General features: G+C 37.3%; 3 protein-coding genes across 3 annotated transcripts in view; all 3 read left to right on the top strand.

The window, feature by feature from the left end:
- The window catches only part of LOC122073145 (serine/threonine-protein kinase SAPK10-like), a 17,647-nt gene extending 12,537 nt beyond the window's left edge, over nt 1–5,110 (top strand). Inside the window, exons 7-9 of the mRNA XM_042637678.1 lie at nt 506–610; nt 730–828; nt 4,394–5,110. Of these exons, the coding sequence (XP_042493612.1) occupies nt 506–610; nt 730–828; nt 4,394–4,681 (492 nt within the window). The 3' untranslated portion in view covers nt 4,682–5,110. The remainder of the gene's footprint in view (nt 1–505; nt 611–729; nt 829–4,393) is intronic.
- Nucleotides 5,111–11,213: 6,103 nt separating this feature from the next.
- LOC122073740 (mitochondrial phosphate carrier protein 1, mitochondrial-like) lies at nt 11,214–13,787 on the top strand. The gene is made up of 5 exons (XM_042638365.1): nt 11,214–11,234; nt 11,321–11,670; nt 11,778–11,821; nt 12,800–13,014; nt 13,092–13,787. Exons 1-5 carry the CDS (start codon nt 11,214–11,216, stop codon nt 13,230–13,232), a joined length of 771 nt encoding a protein of 256 aa, XP_042494299.1. The 3' UTR covers nt 13,233–13,787.
- Nucleotides 13,427–17,157, top strand: LOC122073739. The gene is made up of 5 exons (XM_042638364.1): nt 13,427–13,546; nt 13,998–14,100; nt 14,289–14,361; nt 16,108–16,203; nt 17,046–17,157. Exons 1-5 carry the CDS (start codon nt 13,427–13,429, stop codon nt 17,089–17,091), a joined length of 438 nt encoding a protein of 145 aa, XP_042494298.1. The 3' UTR covers nt 17,092–17,157.
- The last annotated feature ends 8,080 nt before the right edge of the window (nt 17,158–25,237 follow it).

Genomic DNA, 25,237 nt, shown 5'->3' with positions numbered 1-25,237 from the left:
CACACACACACACACACACACACACACACACACAGCCACCAGCGAAATCTGCAGAATGCAACTGAGTTTGATGCAAAACAGGTTGTAGCCAAGTCCTGGTAGCAGCCAGGGAAATGGAATCCATCTGCCCCTAGGATTCCATTTCCCTGGCTGCAACCTGGGCAGCAGCCAATTTTTTTCCTTGGAATAGAATAATTATTTATTTATGGCTGGACCATTGTCCAGATGATGACTAAATGTGCCATATTATCACTCTTCCGTGCCAAGTGTATAAGGGGTACTACATGCTTAAGAATTTCTCTCCCTGCCCGTCAAATGGAGACACACACCCCACACACAATTGCGAGTTTTCGGGTGGGGTATTTATCTTGTGAGAAAGGAGATTTTTTTGGATTTCATACACAAGCTCATATTTTTTTTGTTTTTTTGTTTTTTATTGCAAACACGTGAGGTCATATCACAAAAACATACCTCTTGCAACTAACTTGCTTCTTTGACATACCAGATTGCGGATGTTTGGTCATGTGGCGTAACTCTTTATGTGATGCTTGTGGGTGCATACCCTTTTGAGGACCCTGAGGAGCCGAAGAACTTCCGGAAGACTATACAGGTACTTGGTCAGACATTATCTTGAGAGAATTTGTCCAAGTGGAATAATTGTTCTTTTGTTTTTTGTCTTACGCTGTGAATATTGACTTTTTTTCTGGGGTTTTTTTTCCTCTTATGCAGCGAATATTGAGTGTCCAATATTCAATCCCTGACTCTATTCACATTTCTCCCGAGTGCCGCCACTTGATCTCAATGATCTTTGTCGCCAACCCAGGAACGGTTAGTAAAATATGTTGCTTATGAACCACTCTTTTACATTCTGCAAGTTTCTATGTCGTACTTGTTTTATAGGGTAATTGGTGAAATTTTTGGAATAATATTGACTTACAAAGATCAGTATTCTGCTGGTGGAGCCCACCCTTTTTTTATTTATTTATTAAAAGATGGGTACAGTATAGAAGGGGGGGAGGGGGAAGGTAACAGCCCGGAGACTCGAACTCGAGACCTCCTGGTGAGTGTGGGCTTTGCGCACCACAACCTCACCAACTGCGCTAGGCAGTTGTTGTTGGAGTCCTTTCTATTAAGTATCTCTTGTTGAATTATATTTCTGTTTGTCGGTCAGTGTGGTTGTTGAATACAATTCACTCCTGCAGTAGCCTTATTCTAAAAACGAGAGAGGAAATTTGCTCTAGATCTTTATAATACTGTTAGAGGGAAAAGAAAGCTAACTGGTTGCACCCTCTAAGCCCAGACACAGGCTGGGTGAAAAGACCCCCTGGCCCTGTGTGGTCGATGTCTCTGTCTGCTTTCCCATTGGCCCGTTCACTGGGGCACCAGTTAGTTTTCTCTTGCCCTATTGTTAAATAACCTCTTCTGGGTGTTATTCTGAATCATTTTCCCCTCTTATTTGAAGTGACTAAATATGTAGTCGGAGAACTACCTCAAGGGTTGGTACCTTTTTGCTCCTAGAGATCCTAGGGTTTAAATGTTATGGACCAAATCGTATTTCTTTGTCTCACTAGTAATGAAAGAGAAATATGGGGTTGATGTGTTTAATCTCATTCTACATTTCTACTGGAAAGAATTGTGTTGATCTTGCAAATTAGGCTCTGTACTGTAACGATTCTGTTTTTTTAACATGATTTTGGGGCTAGCACACTTTTTTGCATTTCTATTTTTTTGGAGTGATTCTGCATCTTAAATGTTGTATGGTAATCGCAAAAAAAAATTGATTTTGTAACCTGAAAGAAACTGAAACATGTATGGTTCGTACTTAACAGAATCGTTTCTGTTAGAAACCAATATTTACATAAAGTGCCATCTTCACCATGGGTGTCAAAGTTGTGATTTTTAAATAAAATCTAAAGATAGTCAATGGTTTTTTAATAAATTTTAAGTTATGAAAATCATTATTACCCAAATAACTTAAGTTGAATGAGACAAATAAGAATATCTCCATATCAACAACATGGTGTTCACTTCAACACGGTTGTTTAGATATAACATTGTTTTGCAGAGCTGTGAGTAGTAGAAGTAGTAGCAGTGCGCTGTGAAGAGCATTCTCATCAGTAAACACTAGACAGAGACACAGAGAAAGTGACAGTCCAAATTACTAAACGCGCATGCATGATGATGAATAATAATACAAGAAGGAAAGCCACCCAACCCACCAATTTCTCGCTACTGTACAAGAAAAGCTTGAAACACTAAGCAAAGTTAGAGAAAACACCACTCATTACATTTAAAAATTAATTAAAACAAAAGGCAGGTGTAAACCCAAATCCCTGAAATTGAATTCTAGGATGGCCCAATCTTGTTTGGGTCATCAGATGCTAAGCAGATCAGTTGGTGGCGACTGAGGTGCCCTTTCTTGCTGTACTTCTTTTGCTTCTCTAATGGCTGTGGTTGGGGTCTCTAGTGTGGTAGCAGATGGTGGGGAAGACTCTGTTTCTGTCACACTTGACTCGTCTTCTTCCTGCTTGGAGTTAGGAGGCTTGGGCAGCTCTGTTAGGATTTGTACCACTTCCCTCATTGTGGGACGCTCCACAGCCTGTTCCTCTACACACAGCATTGCAACATAGAAGACATGCATCACCTCATGTAGAGGAACTGAGGAGAGTCTAGGATCAAGGATCTTTAGGACTCCTTCCTTGTTTGAATCAGTCATCTTTCTCACCCACTGCACAATGTCTACCCCATCCCCAAACTCACCCACTGGTTTTCTACCACTCACCAATTCCAACAGAACCACCCCAAAGCTGTACACATCACTTTTCTCATCAACCTTCAGTGTGTAGGCATACTCTACACAACCCCACATCAGTTTTTAAATAAATCATCAACCAAACCTCATAAAATTTCAACCTCCATAATCTAAAGGAACATAATTATGTCAAAATTAGTAAACTCAAAATAAATTCTAGAACCCACTCCCTGTAAGAACTTAACAGAGCAAATTTTGATGAGAAACAGAGTAGTAATAAAAGGTTCACTTTTGATTTGAAAGATGAAGGATCTGTTTCAAGTTTCAACAGTACCACATGAATTAAAAATGGAAATTGCATAATACCTGAGGGGATCTCGCCGGATAACTCGTTGTAGCTGAGATCGATGAATGTCAGCGACTTGCATTGACTGACCTCCGGTGCTATTGGACCGGAGAACTTGTTGCTGCTGAAATCCATTTTGGATAGCTGCTGCAACTTTCCAATTTCCGGCGGAATACGGCCAAAGAACATATTACCATCAAGAAGGAGCTTCTGCACGCCAGAGAAGTTACCTACGGAAGGAGGCAGAGATCCCGTGAGCTGGTTGTTGGAAAGGCTGATCTGCCCCAGATTCACGGCGACCGAATCAGTCTCCGGAAAGCTCCCCTCAAGGTAGTTGTCTTGAAGCTCGACCTGTGCGAGCTTGGGCAAGCCGAAGAGCCCTTTCGGAATGGTACCATTGAGAAAGTTCTCACCCATCCGAATCCGAGTGAGCGATTCGCATCTCCCCAGAGATTCCGGGATGGGACCAAACAGAAAGTTTCCCAATGCGATCAGCGTCTGAAGCCGATTCCCAGAACAGAGATCCGGTGGGAGATTCCCAGTCAGCTTGTTCGATGAAAAATCGAGGAGCTGAATCTTACCATTCCTTCCAAGTCCCTGAGGAATACTTCCAGTGAAATTGTTCTCCCAAAGCTGCAACACCTCCAACTCTGGCAAATCACCAATGAAATCGGGGATGGTGCCGTACTCCTTCTCGCCTCTCGCCTCCTGCAAGTGAAAATGGGGTTAGGGTTCCTTGAAACATAACAAAGTTATGTTTTGAGCGTAATTTCCCCATTTACCCTTCATAACTTAAGTGATACCTATTTCGGCGCCTTTTGCTCAGAATGAATTCTAAAAATGAAAAACAAGTATTTTATGCTCCAAAAAATGGATTCAAAAGTCTCATAAGTGCCCGGTTCATTTAAAAAAAACAAGAAATTGAACCGGGCTTTCCATACAGGTTTTACCTCATTTCTGTTTCAAAAAAATAAAAAAACATCAGAACCCATTTTTTAGAATGTTACAGTACAGAGCCTTAGCTGCCAGTGATGTTGTTGCTTTCTTCTTCATGTATTCTTTAGTTATGAATTCATCTGCCTTTGTGGTCTTTTCTAAATTATATGCAGACTATAATTATTTTTTGCATTCTTACATCACTTCTCCTGATGATATGGTTGTTCTTTTGAGATTTCCTTTTGGGGTTTAATGACAACCTGAAGTACCACTGGAAAAGATAACTACAATGTTAAATGTAATTTTTTTTTTTTGGGGCTATTATCTAGTCTCACACATTTGAATATTACATGCAACAGAGGATAAGCATTCCTGAGATCAGGAACCACGAGTGGTTTCTAAAGAACCTTCCTGCGGACCTCATGGATGAGAAAATGAACAACCAGTTTGAAGAACCTGATCAACCAATGCAGAGTATTGATGATATCATGCAGATCATAGCTGAGGCTACCATACCTGCTGCAGGAACACGTAGCCTCGATCAGTATATAGCTGACGGTCTGGATATGGATGATGATGACATGGACGTGGAGACTGATACTGATCTTGACGCAGATAGCAGTGGGGAGATAATCTACGCAATGTGAGCAGCAGGCGATGCATCTACGGTTTGCATGCTGACTTCTGTGGTAGAGCTCACTACACATTATTGAGCGACATGTGAAGGTTGGGAAACTGGGGCCTGTGAGGATGATCAATGTGTATCTGCTAAATTGGTAAGATATGGAAAGCGGGTCCCCACTTGCTTAACTACTGTCATACATCCTATGCCTATCGGAGTTTGAAATGTTCATAATACACAGCTTTGACCAATCTGTATGTTTGCAAGGAATTAGGATTGTGGGATTCTGGGATCTGGAAATTTGATGGTCAGGTTAGAACGAATCCCTTCATCCCCTATTGTTGTCCTGTTTATTTATTTTCTGTTCTAGTGTTTGCTTTTTTTTGCCATCACCTAGTGGCATAAATGTACTTCATTACAACGGTTACTTCAAGCGTGATGGGATTTCCTTGTATTCATGTGTGATATCTTTGAAGTCAAGCCGTTCAGCACCAACTATTTGAAGGGGGCAGGAACTAACTGGTGTTGCAATACTATTGTGGAATGTGAACTAGAAATTCACTAAAGAAGATGCTCCCCTCTGTATGTGTTTCTCCCTTCAAAAGTTCCAACTCCCCTCATAGTTTTTTGGTCACTACCATCAGGGATGGGTTGCTTCTATTGCTATACTTTTTCTCGTTTGTATTAGTTCTTCATGTTATAATGGTCCTCTTGGCTATGGTTGCTGGACTAGTTGCTGTATTCTTTTGTGAGAAACCAGAAAAACGACCAACTGTGCAGACCATGCAACTGCCTCGGTCGTCTACCAAATCATTCTCACATCTATTGGGTTTTTCCTTTCCAGTCACAATTTAGATGCTATGTTGGTTACTGGGATGATGGAAAATTTGAGTTTATTGCTACCAAAGAATTTCAACCTTCTTCCTCTCATCCATTTTCTCTCTTTCCTCGTCCCTGATTTCCCTCGGTCCAACCTCTATTGCCACTTGCCAGAAATGCAGAAGCAGCATCTTCTCCTTCTTACTTTCCAAACTTATGTTGTAACAAGTAAGATAACGGCCTAACACAGTTGGTGAAGGTCTGGGGTGCTAAGGCTATGCTTACCGGGAGGTCTTGGGTTTGAGCCCTTATGTTGTACGGCTTGTGCTATAGACACTTTTATTGGTGTAAATTGGATTTTTGCAAATCAACTTCTAAGATATAAAAAAAATGCCCCGTAGACGTCACCCCTCTACTGGCTGTTGCAAGAAAATTAAATTTGGATCATCTCTTCATTGTTATAGAAATGGGTTTAACATTTTCTATAAATATAGAATAGCGCACCAAGGTTTCGGAATTAGGGTTCTTATTCTCACTACCAATGGATTCCTTCTCAACTGTTGTAAATGAAGATTTATTGTTAATATTATAGGCTTTGTAAGCCTATGTTTTGATTGTCAAGGAATGAATAAAAAGGAAAAATTAAAAATTTTGAATTAAGGAGAGAGATAGATAGATACATAAATCTCGATGGCACACAACTCCTAGCAATCTTTTTTTTTTCCACAAGTTGACTTTCTATGAGTATGACATCAATAACACATATATGAACATATATTTCAAGATTTAAGAGAGATTTACTCGCTTAACATTGTTGAATAGTACTTAAGCAAATGTTGGTTCTTAGGACTGGAACCCGCACCACTGAGTAGGCAGAAAGAGTCTTTTGCCATTGTTTCAAGCAACAATCCCTTGATGGTAATCAATGTACTAATCAAATTATACATATATATATATATATATAAACATATGTAATTAGGGGAATAAAATACTTATTTTCTATTATAGACAAGCTCAGTTGATCACATTGATGATAAACACCAAATAAGTTATCTTGAGCTTGAAAATAGAGGCCTCTCCATTAATGAATAGGTGGGGTTGAGTCTTGCAACCAGTCACTCTCCTTGAGATTGTAGGCATCCCCTGTGGTGTAAATTAGGTTTTTTGTGAATCAACTTCCATGATAAAACAGTCCGTAGGCCCCTCTAGTGGTCGTTGTGCTCAGCCTAACTTCAGAATGATAGAGAAAACTATAAGAGAAATTGAAATTGAAATTGTCTCTTCAATTGTTAGAGAAATATGTTTTAAACTGTGCATGGTATTAGTTTTGCGACGTGAAAAGGCTTGAGTAATTTATTGTTCACATTGCTTAAGAATTTCTATAGTTCCAGCCCTAGATTTGGGATCAGGTTGTGGCTTCTATAGTTCCAACCCTTTCTGTTTCACCATTTTTTTTTTTTGGTAATAAGAAAAGTGTGCTCCATGGTAGTGATCATAGCCCCCATGACAAGCACCCATACGACAAGCAGCACTTCCGCAGGACCAATGGGCGATAGTGGACATGCCAAGTCTCGAACCCACAACCAGCCAACTCAAGCGGTGATGGGTTGAGGGCATTTTTGCCATTAGGCTACCAACCCCATTGGTCTGTTTCACCATTACTGCCAAGCTACGGGAGAGAAATCAGGGAGAGATATTTCGATCAAATCTCTCCAAAAACCATAGCTATGGCAAATCCCTCCCAAAACCATAGCTATGGATGAATTAGCATTTAGGTTGTGTTATGTCTATCCCAAGACTTTTGAGAGTGGCAATTAACCCTATAATCTAAGGGTGTTAGTTGGTGAGCGACAATTAGTCCTATAACCTAAGGGTGTTAATCTGTGAGCAACAATTAGCCCTATAACCTAAGGGTGTTAATCCGTGAGCAACAATTAGTCCTATAACCTAAGGGTGTTAATCCGTGAGCAACAATTAGCCCTATAACCTAAGAGTGTTAATTGGTTTGATTCCGGTGCAAGATACTTTAGGTGAAATCAAAATCGAGAGCTTCAGCGAAAAATAACTGATTTCAAAATTTGAGACCTCTTGAATAGAGATGACTAACCAGTCCGATGGAGAAACTAGGTTCGGTTTAGGAACTTCTCAACCAGCATGGTGGTAGTCTTCTCTCTCCAAATTTACACTGTCTACCTCCACTGTTGCTCCACTGTTGCAGGTAGAATAACACAAGAACTGCAAGACGAAGAATAAAAGAGGATTTGGATCCATGTTAATTGGGTTGTACTAAGTTACATTAATTTTATTTAATGATTTGTGATAATTCTATTACAGGCTTGCTTTGCTCAGGAAATAATGATCTGAGGGTGGAGGTATGAATGTATGATGTGTTTGTGACTTCAGATTTTCTCTTATTTCTGACGTTTTAAATATCATGTTTTTATTAATTTAAAGGGACAAAGAATTATTCCCCTAATTAAAAACACTTGGTTTGGATCATAGTTGTCCATTTAGTGTTGTTTTACCTCCCCATATAGGCCGTACATAAGTTTGTCTGACAAACATCTTGGAGCGGTTAGAATGCCATTATCCTCCTCTCTTTTTTTCTTTCTGGTAAGTTGGAAGATTTAGCATTTCATAACATAGAAATTGCAAAGTAAAATAATGGGCAAGAGATCGATGCTTGGTTTTAGTTGTGTAGCTCTTCCACCATCATAAATTGCAAGGCAATGAGAGCCTGGGAAGAGGCATCGACATCAATGGGAGTTTTATTTCACAGAAGGTGGGATGGTAATTTCACATTTTTTATTTTTTATTTTTTTTAATAATTTATCATCAAATCACTAGAAACATATGATCCTACAACTAACATTTCAATCATGCGACCAAGGATCAAATATTACCCAAAAAAAAAGAAAAAAAACCAAGTATCAGATGAATGTTTTCAATCAATGTGACTATTAATCTAGCTTGTAGCTTTACAATACCAATACTTGATCTTTGATTCTCAAGATAGGAGATTTAAAGATTTTCCATTGAGGCAACCAAAGGAATCTAGCGATGTCATGATTATAGGCTTTGTTTTAGTGTTGAAAACTTAAAAAAAAAAGTCCTAATGTCTTTTTTATATTTTTGGTGAAGAGAAAAAAAAGTCATAATGTCGAAAAAATAAAAAGGAGAGAGAATAACGTATTGTATAGTTTTCTAAACCGGCTTGTATTTACTCCATTTGAAATTTCTAGACGTTTGTATCCATGTAGCGTATTGGCGTAAGGCTAATGTATTGTATAATTTACTCCATTTGAAATTTCTAGTCGTTTGTGTCCATGTAGCGTATTAGGGTAAGACCAACGTATTATATAGTTTACTCCATTTAAAATTTCTAGTCGCTTGTATCCATGTAGCGTATTAGCGTAAGACCAACGTATTGTATAGTTTTCTTCATTTAAAATTTCTAGGCGGTTGTATGTATTCAGGTAGCTTATAAGCGTAAGATCTACTCCGAAATTTTGAAATTTAACTTTCAGATTTTTCCCACCTCTCTCTCTCTCTCTCTCTATATGGAATACGAACGTTATTGGAAGCACAAGGTACGATCAACCTTTGTCTCTCCTGTTACTTCCCACCAGGAACAACTCGGAAACGAAGACAGGCCTAGGCTCGTCAGATCTTGGTCTTCATGGCTGAGATCGAGAGCTCACGAATTCTCAGAAATCAAAGAAAAATGCCGGAATATCATCTCTCCGATGGGAAGAGGTTGTAGACACTCAGCTGATTTCAGGTATGATCCATTGAGTTACTCTCTCAATTTTGACGAAGTACCTGACGAATTTCAGAGCGACGAATTACCTCTTAGGAACTTGTCCGCCAGATTTCCAGCAACGCCACCAGAGAAATCGATTTCGCCGCCGGTGGCTGTAGGGGAGATCACTGCCTATAGTTGGGGGAAATAAAAAAGGCTATCGATGATTCTGTCTCTTGGATTTTATTTCTTTTTTCTTAATCTGTTATTCGTTGGTTATTGTATAATTCGTTTGATCAGTGAATGAAGGATCCCTCTAAAATTTTCGTCTAAAAGGGAAAGAGAAGGAAAGTACGAGATGTCAGGGGAGAAAGGGAGCGGAGAGAGAAAAAGCGGGCCAATAGAAGCAGAGAGGGTCGTGGGAGAGAAGAGAGAGAGAACTGCTGCGGAGGGACAGAATTGCAGAGTGAAGAGGACCACGGCAGAGGTGGATTCAGATGTCGCATAGAAGTCGAATCATCGAGGAGATGAGTACTTTTACTTCCGTTTTGGAAGTTTAATTCTGCTCGAATCATCAACCTTCAACTATGAGATTTCGAAACGATTGAACCTCTTTTTTGATTGATCTTCTCAATTTTATTGGCGTAAGATTTCATTGCTCAGTTAAAAGGATTCATGGGGAGGATGAATGAGACTTCTGCATCTGCCATGAAGATTGACGTCGATAAGTCGCAATTTTCTGATCAGATCACGTCCTCAATAAATGGTTTTTTTCTCTCGAACTGTTACTTTGTTCCCTCTTTTTTCTCTCGAACTGATACTCTTTTTTTAGGGGAAAAAAAAAAAAAATAGTGTATCGATGATTCGGTCTCTTGGATTTTATTTATTTTTCTTTTTTCTTAATCTGTTATTCGTTGGTTATTGTATAATTCGTTTGATCAGTGAATGAAGGACCCCTCTAAAATTTTCGTCTAAAAGGGAAAGAGAAGGAAAGTACGAGATGTCAGGGGAGAAAGGGAGCGGAGAGAGAAAAAGCGGGCCAATAGAAGCAGAGAGGGTCGTGGGAGAGAAGAGAGAGAGAACTGCTACGGAGGGACAGAATTGCAGAGTGAAGAGAACCACGGCAGAGGTGGATTCAGATGTCGCATAGAAGTCGAATTATCGAGGAGATGAGTACTTTTACTTCCGTTTCAGAAGTTTAATTCTGCTCGAATCATCAACCTTCAACTATGAGATTTCGAAACGGTTGAACCTCTTTTTTGATTGATCTTCTCAATTTTATTGGCGTAAGATTTCATTGCTCAGTTAAAAGGATTCATGGGGAGGATGAATGAGACTTCTGCTTCTGCCATGAAGACTGACGTCGATAAGTCGCATTTTTCTCATGAGATCAATCCCACGTCCTCAATAAATGGGTTTTTTCTCTTGAACCGTTACTTTGTTCCCTCTTTTGAACCACATGCCTCTTCAAATTTTGCATTCTTAATCTTGACCTTGTTATCTGCCATTTGCAGTGCTGCACCTATTAAAATCTGTTCAGATGCAGCACAGATTGCGGCATGGGTATTATACTTGTTATCAGTATGGTTCCTCTGATTTAGTACTTTCTTGCATTTATGGCTAGTTTATTTCTTATTTTGTTTTAATTTAGGAACAATCATTGGTCAAGTTGTTTTTTCGTATTTCTTCTCTTGTTAAATTGTTTGTAGGAGGTACTGCACTATACAGTTGAGGAGGTTATACAAATCACTGCATTTCACTCATGGTCGTGCTAAATACACTAAGAGGGCCATAATTAAATCAACAGTGATGGAAGTGAGGTTTATCATACTGATTGGTCACCCTATCCTCAGGTGGGAAATGCATATTTGTACTTTAAATGAAAGCAATTAAGTGAATCCAGAAAGTATGTTTTCTATCTCCGGAAGGCGAGAATTGCAGAGAGAAGGTTGATGACCTTTTGAATGACTATAATATTTTTAATCCAGTTGTCAAAATGTTGCTTGAGTTTGGTTATGTTGGTGCCTTAAGTCTTAGTTTTCAGCTTCATTCTCTAGTACAGAAAACTTTATATGGTACTGATAAAAACGAAATAAAAATTAGGTGAACCCCATCAAGTATAACAGCATTTATTCTGGGTTAAATATCCTTTTGAGGGAAGGAGGCCCTTCTGCCCTTTGGAGAGGTTGGACTGGGAAGTTTCTTGGATGTGGTGTTCAAGGTGGCTACAAATTTGGTCTATATGAATATTTCAAGAATCTTTACTCTGATGTGTTGGTAGATCAGAACAGGAGCCTGATCTACTTCATCAGCAGTGCATCTGCACAGGTGTTTGCTGATGTTGCTCTCTGCCCTTTTGAAGGCATCAAAGTTCGTGTTCAAACACAACCTAATTTTTCTAAGGGCTTGGGTGATGGATTTCCAAAGTTTTATGCAACTGAAGGCCTATCTGGGTAAAAAATCCAAAAACATGTCTTTACCTTTCTCATATATTAATGTTAATTCCTAGGTGTTTAAAGGGTTAACTCTAAACTTTTTTTTTTTTTTTTCCTGATTTCAGCTTTTACAAGGGGCTTGGTCTGCTTTGGGGTCGGAATCTTCCATGTAATTGCCCTTACCTGTTCTGTGCATTCTTCTTCTGTTTGTCCCAATATGAAATAGGAGTTGGATATATGCTGCTTAAACATGTCAATGCTAATTTGCTAAATTCATGTCAATAGGAAAACATAATTGTCACTTTTGCATTAAGTAGCAAGTTGGTCTATCCTAAGAGTACATTTCTCCATAAATCTTGATCCACATAGTCAACCCATCTCTATGTTTGATCATGGTCTATGATACCAATTTGTCACCCTAATTGTCTTGGGGATATAAGTAGCAAGTTGTTCTATCCTAGGAGTACATATCTTCATAAATCTTGATCTACATGGTCAACCCATCTCTATGTTTGGTCATGGTCTATGATACTGATTTGTTGCCCTAATTGTCTTGGGGATATACATTTATGTCAACCATTGTCTGTTCATAGTAATGCAATGTATCAATGTTTTCTATCAGTTAGAAAAAGCAACATGTTTTTTACATCATTTGGAAAACTGACATCTTCCTTCTGTGCTCATAGCCCAATTGAATAAGGAATTGGGCTACATCCCCCATGGCCTCAGTCTCTCTTCCTTTTTGAACACCTACTAGGCAACCTAACTGTTTTCTAGTTGTGGAACTAATAAATATTTCGAGTTAATCTCATTTCAAAATCAGTTTAAGGAATGGCTTGGTGTTTTCTACTTAAGGTTACCTAACTAGAACCTCTGCTGGTCTTAATTGCATGGGCAATTTGTTCCTTGTGCCAAAGATCTATAGCTATCTGCCTATTTGCTGGGGTTGATTGTAGATGCACACTACATAGTATCCAGTCTGTTTCCTACACAAGATTCTGCCTCTACTTAGTAGCTATAAGTTCTACTGGATTCCAGTTTTATACATCTTGATCTTAGCATGTTGTATTATTCTATGTATATGAGAAGCAGCTTTTGTTATATTTATTAATCTCGCTTTTTTAACATTGTAACATGTCAAGGACAGTTTCTATGATCATGTTTTCAACGTTTGAGCATTCAGTGGACTATTTATATCGTAAAGTCATTCAAAGAAGGAAAGAAAACTGCTCAAAAGCTCAACAGCTGGGGGTAACATGTTTAGCTGGCTATACAGCTGGAGCTGTTGGTACCTTTATTTCTAATCCTGCGGACAATATTGTTTCATCTCTTTATCACAAAAAAGCTGATAGTGTGGTGCAGGTAATTGCTTTTTGGTCAACCTGTTCTTTGTAATATTTTAAAAACTGAGGGTTTATTTGGAGTTTCATTATCCTTAGGCTGTGAAGAATATTGGGCTTGTCAATTTGTTTACAACAAGTCTACCTATCAGGATCACATTTGTGGGACCAGTTGTAACCTTTTTAGAAGGTTGCTCGAATAAAAAAAAATTCAGGACAAGTTTGAAGCGCTTATCTTAAAACATACTGCTCCCTCGACCCCAAGACATTTTGGGAGAGACACTGTTGGGAAGTTGGGCTTCTGTACAGAACAGAATTCAATGAAAAGAAGATACGAGTACAAGAGAAAGATTCATTGACAAATCAAAGGATAAGAAAGACTTGCTGAACAGAAAGACATTGCCGAAGCCCTCAATCTTAATCGCCCGGTTATGATGGTTGGGAATGGAAGTTGTTCTCTCCCTAGCTTACCGTGCGGGAAGGTTTCCCATCACATGGCTCACCAACTTGATCTTCTGCGGGAACCGTATGTCCGAACAAGTCTGGAAAAAGAGGTACGGTCTCGCTTTCCTTTGCCACTCAAGTGTACGGCATCTGCCGTGCTTAGGCCCCTTCTTCCCTTCCCTAATGAAAGAGTCCGCCGCCTGCCTCCTTTACTATAAAAATAGGGGCGTGCAGGCCTGCCCCTATTTTTAGTAGGTGATTAAAGTATTAACTGGAATGTAAGTTCATCTCTCTTTCTTGTTTTAGTGAAACATCTCATAGACTCATTCATTATTATTTATTAAAAAAAAACACTATAGTCTCTGTTTATTTCTTTTTCTTTTCTTTTCCTCTTCTGTGGTTATAGCATGGTAAGGCAATTCTTGAAACTGGGCAACATATGTTATTGCCTTGGGATATTAGATGATCTGTTACAAATACAATAACCTCGCTTTGTTTCTATTAATTGTATTGTGTAGATGGATTATTAGGTTGCTCTGTGCTTCATTTTATTGCAGTTAGGGTTCGACTCTCTCTTTTTTGGCTCAGATTGATTACCAAGACAGAGCAAAGCAGAAGGATGAGGAGAGACTTGAGGTTGTATGGCAGGGTTCAAAGTCTCTTGGTTCGTCTCACAAGACTCACAATTGGTTTATATATTGCTTTGCCTTTTCATCATATGGGTCACCAAGTGAATAATAATTTCAACCCTGATTATTGTGTCCTATATTGAATTAGACAACCTAGTTTTGTGGAAATTTTATATTTTGCACCTCTTCTGACCTTTCCTTTAATAAACACAAATTTTCACAGGTATATTCCCCTGCCATTACGATCTTTTTGATGGCTTCACATTTGAATTAAATGATGAATCTCCCCCATTCAGGTATTTGTCTTCCAAGATCTCTCTTTTTACTTCCCTGATAAGTATTCCTTGGAATTTGGATATGCTCTTTTAATGTTTCTCTTCTTGATTGAAATGTGACTTTCTTCTGTTTGACTACAATGTCCAAGAGCGAGTGAATTGACTTTGTTGATATTTTCTTCACCCCGGTAACCCCCAAGCTCACACACCCTCTTCATTTTTGAGCTGTTTCCGATGGCTTTTTTTTCCCCCTATAGTTTCTATAGTTTGGTTGTCTGCTGCAAGGTGCTGGTCTTTAGTTTATCCACCATCAATATAATCTCGGAGGTCATACTATCATGTGATAAATTTGAAAGCTCTTCAAAATCATGTTCTCAATGGATATGAATCACCTTGAAATTTGTTAGATCACCAACTGACTGTACCTAGATAGAAATTAAAGTTCCAATGAATGATTGCCTTGATTGAAATAAATTCTTACAAAAGACAAAGAAAGAGTTGATGGAGGTTCAATAGCTTCAGAATCTTTTTCATTCTGGTAGACCCATGTATGATGATTCCCCCAATCTTGGCTTCTAATTAAAGTAAAAGTCAATCTAGTAATCCAGTGTATTCTTATGAAAACAAGTCTTTCTTTCCATCTTATTTTATTAACATAGTGTGTGTAATTGTGTACATTCCTAAATTCCAAGCTAATGTAACTAGGACCATGGGCAGAGACTTACTGTATCAATATGCAAACACATGGTTTAGGCAGATGGTCAAGCTTCTTCATTATGTCAACTAGGTAATTATCCCTTTTTTTAATTGACTTTTAGCACAGTTAATAAAGACAACCCCTAAAAAAATTTAATCAATTTTGATATTTGTGTTTTTCAAATACCTAAAGCATTATAGTATTGTATCTTTTCATGCGCATACACATACTATTTATGCTGTATTGTTCTTGTGGGATGGAGGGCAATCACTTGGTGCAATGATAAAATTCTTGGCTTGCCGGTGGAATACACAGGTTCCAATCTTACAATGGCCACTTTGATAAGAATTACAAAAGGCTAGGGCCTCTCCACTCCACCGCTGCGAAGGTGGGATCTGTAGCAGGTCATAGCTCTAAAACAACCATGTTTTGGTGGGATAGCTTGGATTAACTTAACTTTGTAGCATTTGGTATATTCAGTTGGATACTAAAAGTATTTTCAGGGTTCTATGATATTTGTTATGTAATGATCTGGTTTTGGAGCCTAGCATTTCTTAAAAATCGTATAGGACCTGTTTAGCAGGTTACAGCCCTAAAACAACCATGATTTGGTAGGATAGCTTGGATTAACTTTACTTTGTAGCATTTGGTATATTCAGTTGAACACTAGAAGTATTTTCAGGATTCTATGATATTTGTTATGTAATGATCTGGTTTTGGAATTTAGCATTTCTTAAAAATCATATAGAACCTGAACCTGCATCCGCTAGTTCTGCTGGGTTTATCATTAAGATTTCATGGAGAAAATTCTCATTTTGTGGCTTGTTTAGCGAAAAGAAGAGGGTAATTTCATTCTTGAGCTGTATAGGAGGCAGTTTATTTGTTTTAGTTCGGTTTCACATCCTCTCTAGTTCTTATAGTGTTATTGCAGATATTTTCATTCTTAAGCTTCTAAAGTAGGTAGTTCATCTAATTGTGTACACATCATTTCACATTCTATGAATGTTTGTACTTTATCATTGTGGAATTTTTCTTCTGTTACTAACATCATTATTGTTTGGAATACTCAGGATGGACTTGTCACTGTATTCAACCCCATCCATTTACACTGATGCAAACTATGAAAAATATGAACCATGGTCTGTTATGATGGATGACTTCTTCCTGTGAGTTTAAGACTTCGGATTTAATGTTCACACACACATACACACACGCATACACACATACACACAAATATATATATATATATATATAGAGAGATTTTTTCCCCATTGTTTTATTGTCCTTAAGAATTTCACTTGCTTTTCGTAGGTAGGACTAAGTTCCAAATTTTCCCAATATGATTCTGATTATTGAAAGATATAATGAGATGGGACAAAGCGATATAGGAATTTTGAGATGTTTAAGTTTTTCCAAAGGGCTTCTAGTGGCTCGGCTTATTTGTAGTTGATCGGGAATTGGCTAATTTCTTTCACCCTACATTAGATATACCTTTACATTTATATAATGACAAATACCTGAAAAAAGAAAGAAAGAAGGAATATAACATAGGCCTTCTCAGGACAAGGCCTAGGCATGATGATTGCTGGTAACTATCGTGGTTTGCCTTGGTGCTTTGACAACCATGGATGCAGGACAAAGGTTTCTTCCTTGCCAACACTCGTGGTGCCGTAGCATAATACTTTTAACACAATTGACTACCCCTCAGATATATGCTTTTGCAAAGAAGCTTATGGTAATACAATGTGGCACTGAAACAGATAACCTTATTGGTTGGTGCGCTGCCTCTTACACAATCAGAATATCAGCAATCATATGATCACACACACACATATGTCTTAGCATCAACCTTACATAATGAATCATAAATACCTGAGTATCTCTGCAGCTATGCAAAAAAGACTTTAGTAATTATTCTCTTATTACAGAAATCATTATCAGATTTTTCTTTGAGTTTATTGTCCTTCATAAAGCTAAATTTTGTTTCACTTGGGTTAATGGGTCGCAGGACAGATGTTTGTGGTCACAAAAAGACCAATGGAGGGGCATGGTAGAGAAATTATTCAACTGGGCCTCCCCATTGCTGATGCACCTCCAGAAGATGAACATATGGGTGGCACCTCCAAAGGCATGTTCAACCTGTTGGCTCTTGCTGTGATATATATTTTAAATCCTTTACAAGCTACAGATGACATATCTCTTTAATTTGGAAATGTTTCTGGGATGTAAATCAAATTTTGCAGATCGGAAGGTGGAAGTTATCCCAGGTCTTCTGCAGGATGCAATAGATCACTTGGCTAGCTTGCAGGTTATGAATGTGAAGCCAGATTATTGCATTTGTGATAATTCAGGACTAATTTTGTGGTTGATTTTTGTAGGGGGATCACTCGCAGCCCTTCATGTCTCCACCTTGGTTTGGAAGGCCTGTTTGCATTCTGTTTTTGACAGAATGTGAAATGGATTTTGGCAGAGTAATTGGAATAGACAACCCAGGGGAATATAGAGGCTGCCTCAAGCTTTCTTTTACAGCAGGGTAAGCATTTTCTGGTCACACACGCCCCTATCCTTTTTAAGCACATCAAACTGATTTGAAATTCTGGCTGCTGTGATTTGCTTAGTATCTGGATCACTAATGGTGAGGGTGCTTAGTGCTGAAGTAGCTGTAGAACCTACAGTTGATCCTTCTTCACTTGGATCATAGTATAAAATCTCACAGAAACCTAGATAGCTCGTTGAATGACACCCCTGAATTGGAACTTTCAACTTCTTGTGTTTATGCTCAAATAGATGTCCCATGGGCTGAAGTAATGTAAGCTATAATTTATTCATCCTTAGAATTATCATAGTCCTTTGGTGTGAGGGCACTACAGACCCTCACAAGATTAAATCTGCATGCATTAAAAAGTGATCTATTAACTGAATGGCAACCTGATACAAAACTCTCTGGTGCTTTAAAAATGAAAGTAATGTAAAGGCGGTCCTCATTAAATTGCAGCAGAAAATCTATATTAACATGACTAGCAAAGAGAAAAAGGAAGATTAATTCCTTAAAGTATTTGCATAAAAAATAGAAAGAAACATTCCTTGGTAGGAAAGGCTAATTAATTTAGAATATTCATCAAGAATAAGGCTAAAAGATATGAACAGACCTCACTTCTGCACTTCAGCTTGTAGATAGGTTCTCTAAAAGATGAGACAAAGCTGTTGTTGATTCTAATATGCAGAATGAACCTAATAAATAACAAATAATTATTCAAAACTATAACAAGGAAATCAAAGCACCAGCCTGAGCATGATGTAGGTCTGGTTCAATGTGCTTTCTAAATAATGGAAAAATGTTGTCAATGAGATAATCCAAGGAACAAGAATCCCCAATGTCATATCGCACTTTTGAAAGAAGGCTAGAGTATACACCAAAAACCTGATGATGAAACATTTCAGAGGCAGAAACTTATGCCAGATAGAATGAACATTTCCTTGACAGAAAAGACTTCAAGAACAAAAAAGTACCACTGCAACTCGAATATCCAGCAAAGATCGTAATTTTGAGTGGAGGGCATAAGTGCCATCGACAATTACCTGCACTTAGCACATAAATCTAGGTACAAGCATTGAGGCTCAAAATTGCAGGAATTTATTGTAACAGTGAGCATCTAATACAATAATTAGCCAGATTATACACCATACAATATACGGGCAGTGTTCCCCTCTTTTTCTTTCTTTTTTCTTTGGTAGGGGTTGATTACAAAGGAAATCCCTTGGCTTTAGATACTAAAACAGGAGAACACACATGAATGAAAAAGCCAAAGAGAGCTAATGACCCCCTATCAACACGAGAAAATAAATGTCAAAATTTCAGTTGATGGTACTGTTTTAGCAAAATGCATGAAACATATCTGATGTATGAAGTACAGTTTCATCATATAATGCATTCTAAAATGTAAGTCTGATAGGTGAAAGCAGGTCCAAAGACAGCTTGAGGCCAGAACAATAATTTGTTTCTCATAAGAAGCAGGAAAAAGGAAATTAGTAGTTCCAAATAAGAAGGGTTTCAGGGTAAAGTTGGGAAATAATCAGGAACAACAATTGTCAAACAAGGATCGAAGGCTTTTCATGCAATATCTACCCTGCCACAGGGCCCAATTAGGATTTTATTCAAATTCCTTTGATATATAAAAAACAACATTTCACTAAAAACTTTTCCTGCTAAGATATAGAAAACAAAGTAAATAAAAACTCTGCATATTTATGTGACAAACAAAATTCATATACTTAGAATGAATCCTGAGCATGTTTTGCATTATATTATGTGTTTTCACAATAATTCATACCCTTAGGCAACTTAAACATATTCTTCGATCCTTAATTTATTAGAGAGTTAAGGAAATACAATTACTTACTACCCCAGACGTAGAACTCTTTACTGTTCTTGAACCAATGTGACTCTTTTTTTGGAAATCTTTCAGATCATGATAATGCATATTGGACAGGATACATCACAAGTAGGCCAGCCTTCAAAGGTTATGTCAGAATGATGAGTGGTAACTATTTGGTGAAATCTTTATGCCCCCTTTCATAAAGGAATTTGTGCTGCTGTTGCGGTTATAAATGGTTTACCTTGTTAACAAAAAAAAATAAGAGGGTATTTTTATAAATTTCTAAATGTACAATCAGGAAGCATGGAAATTGAAATTTTTTTGAAGGTAAAAATAGTTAAGGGCTCCACACAGACGCATTGGCTGATGCTTTGGCTGTTACCCAACACCATGATGCAATTAGTGGTACACAAAGGTGACGTGTGGCTGATGATTATGCAAAATGCTTGGTGATGGGCTATTTGGAGGTTCAGTTTTAGATTGACTATCACAAATATTTTGCTTGCACCGCTTTCTTTTTAGGATCAAAACTATATTACCTTCCACTTCAATATTGCTTTGTAGGCTGAGGAGTTTGTTACCTTTTCACTTGCTTGCTTGGCTGGGTCGAGATTAAAGCCTGGATGTGGGAGTATAGCGACCAAATTTCAACAGGCAAAGTATTATCAGCCTTTGTGTTTCTGCGCTGTTTGTACTTATGGTTTTAACATTCTTTTCACTTTCAGGTTTAACTTAACTAATCCCATTATTTCATTTCTAGAAGGCAGTTGCCTTCAAAAGTTTTGCAATTCCTTTTAAACCAAATACTTAATTTCCCATCCATATTTTTGTGAGGTTTCCTGTCAGGTTTTTATGCATGCACTATTTGATTTGGAACTTTTGCAACTTGAATGGTTAAGAAAAAAGAAAAGAAATTTAGCAAGATATGTTTACTGCAAGTTTTGTGTGATTTTGATTTGTGACAGAGAAGGAAAGACAAGCCATTGATGGTTCTCAAATGATAAAACTACTAAATGATGCTATTTTGGAGAACTCAATATGATTAAACATGAAGGAATAAAAATACATGTTGAGTTGTATTCTATGGAAAATTTGAAGTTAAGATATTCTTTCAGATAAAGAGGAACTTGAAAACTTGAATATGAATACTAGGCCAAAAATAGCAAGCCAAAGGCTCCCATTACAATATGAAACTGAAAGAACTATAATTACAATTATTGCTACTCAAATCAGAACCTTCAAGAGTAAGAAAACACAGAACACCATTTAGGCTACACTATTCCCCCTTTGTTTACTCATAAGATCAACAAGGTCGTATGTAGGCCTTGTTTCCATTGGAATGAGCAGTTCAGTTCACCTGAGAAGCAAAGCCTTTTATTTACCGTAATCATGTCTGCAAACCTCCAGTACTGGTCCTCTATAGAGTTAACCCAAGCTGTGACCATGGCTAAGTCGCCTTCCATGGCTGTTTAGGCCTTTTGGGAGAGAAGGATTCTGCTCTTCTGGAGTCCCCTTCTCTGATTGACTCCGAGTTCTGGGTTATGATGTTTCTGAAACAATTCATCCTAGATATTGTGTATTATTAAATTACTCTCTGGAGTTGAAGTTGTTTGGGTTCTGAATTTTATTTGAGATTCCATTATTGTTGTTTTCTGTACCAATAATGCTTGCATTTGCAGATCACCAGGGTGTATAATGAGAAAGAGCATGTTGAAGTTGAGTTCACTGTATGCCTATCTTGGACATTGATCCATATATATATATATATATATTAGTAGTCTTCTTAGTACTGATTACATAATCATTCCCTTTGTCTTTATTACTATTAGCATGTTCTTGTTTTGTTCAATGATGATACTTAATTTTTAGGTTGGTCCTATACCTTTTAGGTTGTTGTTTCCTGTACCTATAATGCTTGCATTGCAGATCACTAGAGTGTATAATGAGAGAGAGCATGCTGAAGTTGAGTTCACTGTATGCCAACCCTCTTGGACATTGATCCATATATGTATTAGTAGTCTTCTTAGTACTAATTACATAATCATTCCCTTTGTCTTTATTACTTTTTATAGCATTTCTTGTTTTGTTCAATGATGATACCTAATTTTTAGGTTGGTCCTATACCTGTCGATTATGGAATTGGGAAAGAAGTTGTAACTCAAATTGCAACATCCATATAGACCAATAGAACATTCTATACAGAATCCAATGGACGTGACTTTATGCATGTACTTTCCTACTGTGTTTTTATGCTCAAAATGATGGTGCAGTGAAAAACAAAAACAGTTAAATTTAAATATCATCATGCTTTTAGAAGTAATTCAGATGTATTTATCTTATCCTAATGTAGACTAGTGACAATCTACCTTCTGGTTTAAGTTTTTTTTAGCACTGAAGTAGATAACATAGAGAAGTTTGACAAGGGAAAGTTTGTTTGAATTTATTTAGGTAGTTGAGTATATGTGTGGGTACATATTTAATCTTAAAGAATGTCATTTGTTTTGCAAATATGAGATTATAGATCTGACTGGGATCTACAAGTGAGCCAACCCGGTGCTGGAATTATTACCCAGTATGTTTCCTTCTAACATATTGCCAGGGGCTGGGCTCACTCACCTTATTCTTCTTCTTCTTCTTCCACTTCTCTTCCGTCATCTTATTTCATTTTATTACATTGAATTTGGTACCTTAGTTGGTTTAATATGACACTAACAACTTGTCTCTCCACTGTACCTCATATTTTTTAAACCCTCAAAGAGTAGAGGGCTCCAATAGACGTTGCACCATGTAGGAAGAGTTGTTTAAGCTTTTCAGCCATCAACTAGATGACAAATCGATGAATATTTGAAAGCTGTGCAGACAGGTTTATGAGCAAGGAAGGAAAGATAGGGGTACCACCAGCCTTGTAATCCCTACCTTTCTCTCTCCTCATGGATCAGTTGGAGTTGAAACCAGGCTCATTGAAGTCACCCAAGGCTCCTCTTTCAAGCTCCCATGACCTCGGTTATGAAGGAGGTAAGCTTTTGGTTTGTAACTGGATTTTCTACCATCCTATAACACCACCAGATTATGGTTTACTGGCTTTTCTTTCATACTTGAATGTCAGGCTTGAGGCAATCTAGTGCTATGTGTCAGTAAATTACACTATTTGGGGCTTGTGCGTGGTAATAGGATGATCCCACAACATGAAATGTGCATTTGATTGAAGTTTCTTCAAGTTTTACAATTTGTTTGCTAATTGGAATTTTTTGTGTGAATGTTGGGAAGGCGTGTCTGGGTAGAGTGTGTATTCTCTGTAAACTAGTAAAATTTTCTGTCTTGTAGTCATGTAGAAGACCATATAAATACACAAAATTTGTAAACCTATACAAGATAAGTCTATAAAGAGAAAGATCTTTACATGAAAAGAAATATTAAACAAATACAACAGCTGTACAATGACAAAATCCTATTCTTTCTCTTTACACTCTCTCTCTCATACTAATGCTGGCTAGATAGCAGAAGTTTGGTCACAAGATACCAATGACAAGCTGAAGATACAGATTTAGTAAAATTTTTGCAATCTGATGAGCAGAAACTATGCAGGGAAGAGAAATAAGTTGAAGACACAGATTTGGTAAAAATGTCTAGAATCTAATGAGCAGAAGCTATGCAGGGAATAGATATAAGGTTACTGATATACTTGTCACGAATTAATTGACAATCAACCTCAATGTACTTTGTGGGCTTATGAAATATTATATTGGAACAAATTCAAATGGTGCTAGTATTATCATTATAAAGAGGTGTTATCGGTATGGTTTCTCCGATTAGTAATTTCTTGCATTTAAGGCTAGTTTATTTCTTATTTTGTTTTGATTTTGGAACTGTCATTGTTCAAGTTGTTTATTTATTTATTTTTTGTATTTCTTCTCCTGTTAAATTGTTTGTAGGAGATACTGCACTATACGATTAAGGAGAGGTTATACAGATCACTGAAGCTCACTCATGATCATGCTAATATGCAAAGAGGGCCATAACTAAATCACCAATGATGGAAATGAGGTTTATCATATTGACTAGTTTTTTTTTTGGGGGGGGGTAGCGTTGGTTGGTCACCCTTTCCACAGGTGGGAAATGCATATTTTTACTTTAAATGAAAGCAATTAAGTGAATCTGGCAAGTATGTTTTCTATTTAAAAATGAACACAAGTTCAAGTGCATGCATAGAGATCCTCAGTTGTCCAAGTCATTGACATGATACCTCATGTTCTTTTGTCTTGAAATAGGTTTCTTCATCTGCGGCTGAAAGCGCTTGGAGTCATCTCATAGAGAAAATACAATTGCTATATGGCCCAATTGCACGCCAACGGATCAAATTAATTGGTAGGTTGAGGAAGGTTGTAAATTGAGCTACACTTTTTTCTCTATTGTGTGCTATCAAGGTAGATTCCAGAATCTCACTAGAAGCAGAGGTGTGTACTTGTATGCTTTGTTTGCAGTTCTCCCTCTTTTCTTACCTCCTTGTGTGCTTATATATTTATTGTTTCATTATCAAGTCAATATAGGCTCCTTTTATCTCATTGCTTGTGCAAATATTTTTTCGATATTTCAAAGTTTTTAGCTCCCAAGGGGCTTACACTTATGGGTCTTCACTATTAAGGGAGAAGAAAAAGGCTTGATTCGCCTCTTAACATAATTTATTTCTTACATGCAAGAAAACTTTTTATTTCAAATCAATCACATAAAGCCAGTGTTTATATAACTGAGATAGTGGAAATAGTCTGGGGTGTGGTGGTTGATGACTCAAGCCAAACCTAACAGTGTCTTTGTTTCCTGGCAAAATCTACAATAAAAAAATACAGAAAAAAAGAAAATTCAATCCTAAGTTTTATATCGGCACACTAAACATAAATAGACAAAAAGATTGAAATATAGTCACAATACAGGCCAACGAAGCTGGAATTGCATCTAATAGTTGAAATTTATTGGAAACTATATTTATAGAGGAAAAAGAAGGGATTGACTTAATGGCACCTTTATAGTTGTATCTATAACATGTAACCTTCTTTTGGTTGCTCCTTGTCTTATTCCCATAAGTTCTCTAAGTTAGGGATAAAGGGGAGTTTTCAAAATTATTTGAAAGTGACTTACCATTATATCACTTTTAAGAGTTGTCATTGTCTCGTACACCCTGCAAATACACATATGAAATGATAGGTTTTATTCTCAGCAATAGGAATTTGTGTTGACTAAAAGGAAAAATTTTAAGGTTTCACATTATTGGACGCCTTAAGGGGGCGTCAATAAGAAAAACCCTGAAAAAGGAAAAGATGCAAGATGTAAATCTCTTTTTATAATATTCCTCCAAAAAAAAACTCCTAAGTATCTAAAGGTGAAATAATTATTTTTTGATGATCAACAAATCCTTTAATAATGATCAATAAATCCTCTAATAGATCTATAAAGTGTCATTTTGTTTATAAAAGATCATAATTTTTTTTTGGATGAATGAGATCATAATTTTGTTAATGACACTTAAATCAAAATTAAAATAATCAACACAATTTTCTACCTTGAAAAGTAATGCTTCCAAGTGAAATACCTGTTTGTTGACCCTCTAACGTGATGTATAATGATTAAATTTTGCTTGAATTTTATAAGTGTATCAATATGTATCTGAAACTTTTCCATGTATCCAGGTTTATTGATACATATTTAAAAATTGATGTCTTTCAATAATTATGTACTAACCATGTGAAGATATTTTTTGTTGTGGTAGTAGAGGTCTCTGGCCCTGCATGAGGTTAGAAGTTTTTGCCCCCTCCCCCACCACCCCCCCTAA

This window comes from Macadamia integrifolia, chromosome 3 (assembly GCF_013358625.1).
Source record: "Macadamia integrifolia cultivar HAES 741 chromosome 3, SCU_Mint_v3, whole genome shotgun sequence".
In the NCBI taxonomy this organism is placed as follows: Eukaryota; Viridiplantae; Streptophyta; class Magnoliopsida; order Proteales; family Proteaceae; genus Macadamia; species Macadamia integrifolia.
Note: the sequence above shows the minus strand (reverse complement) of the source record. Positions and strands in the feature narration are given on the sequence as shown.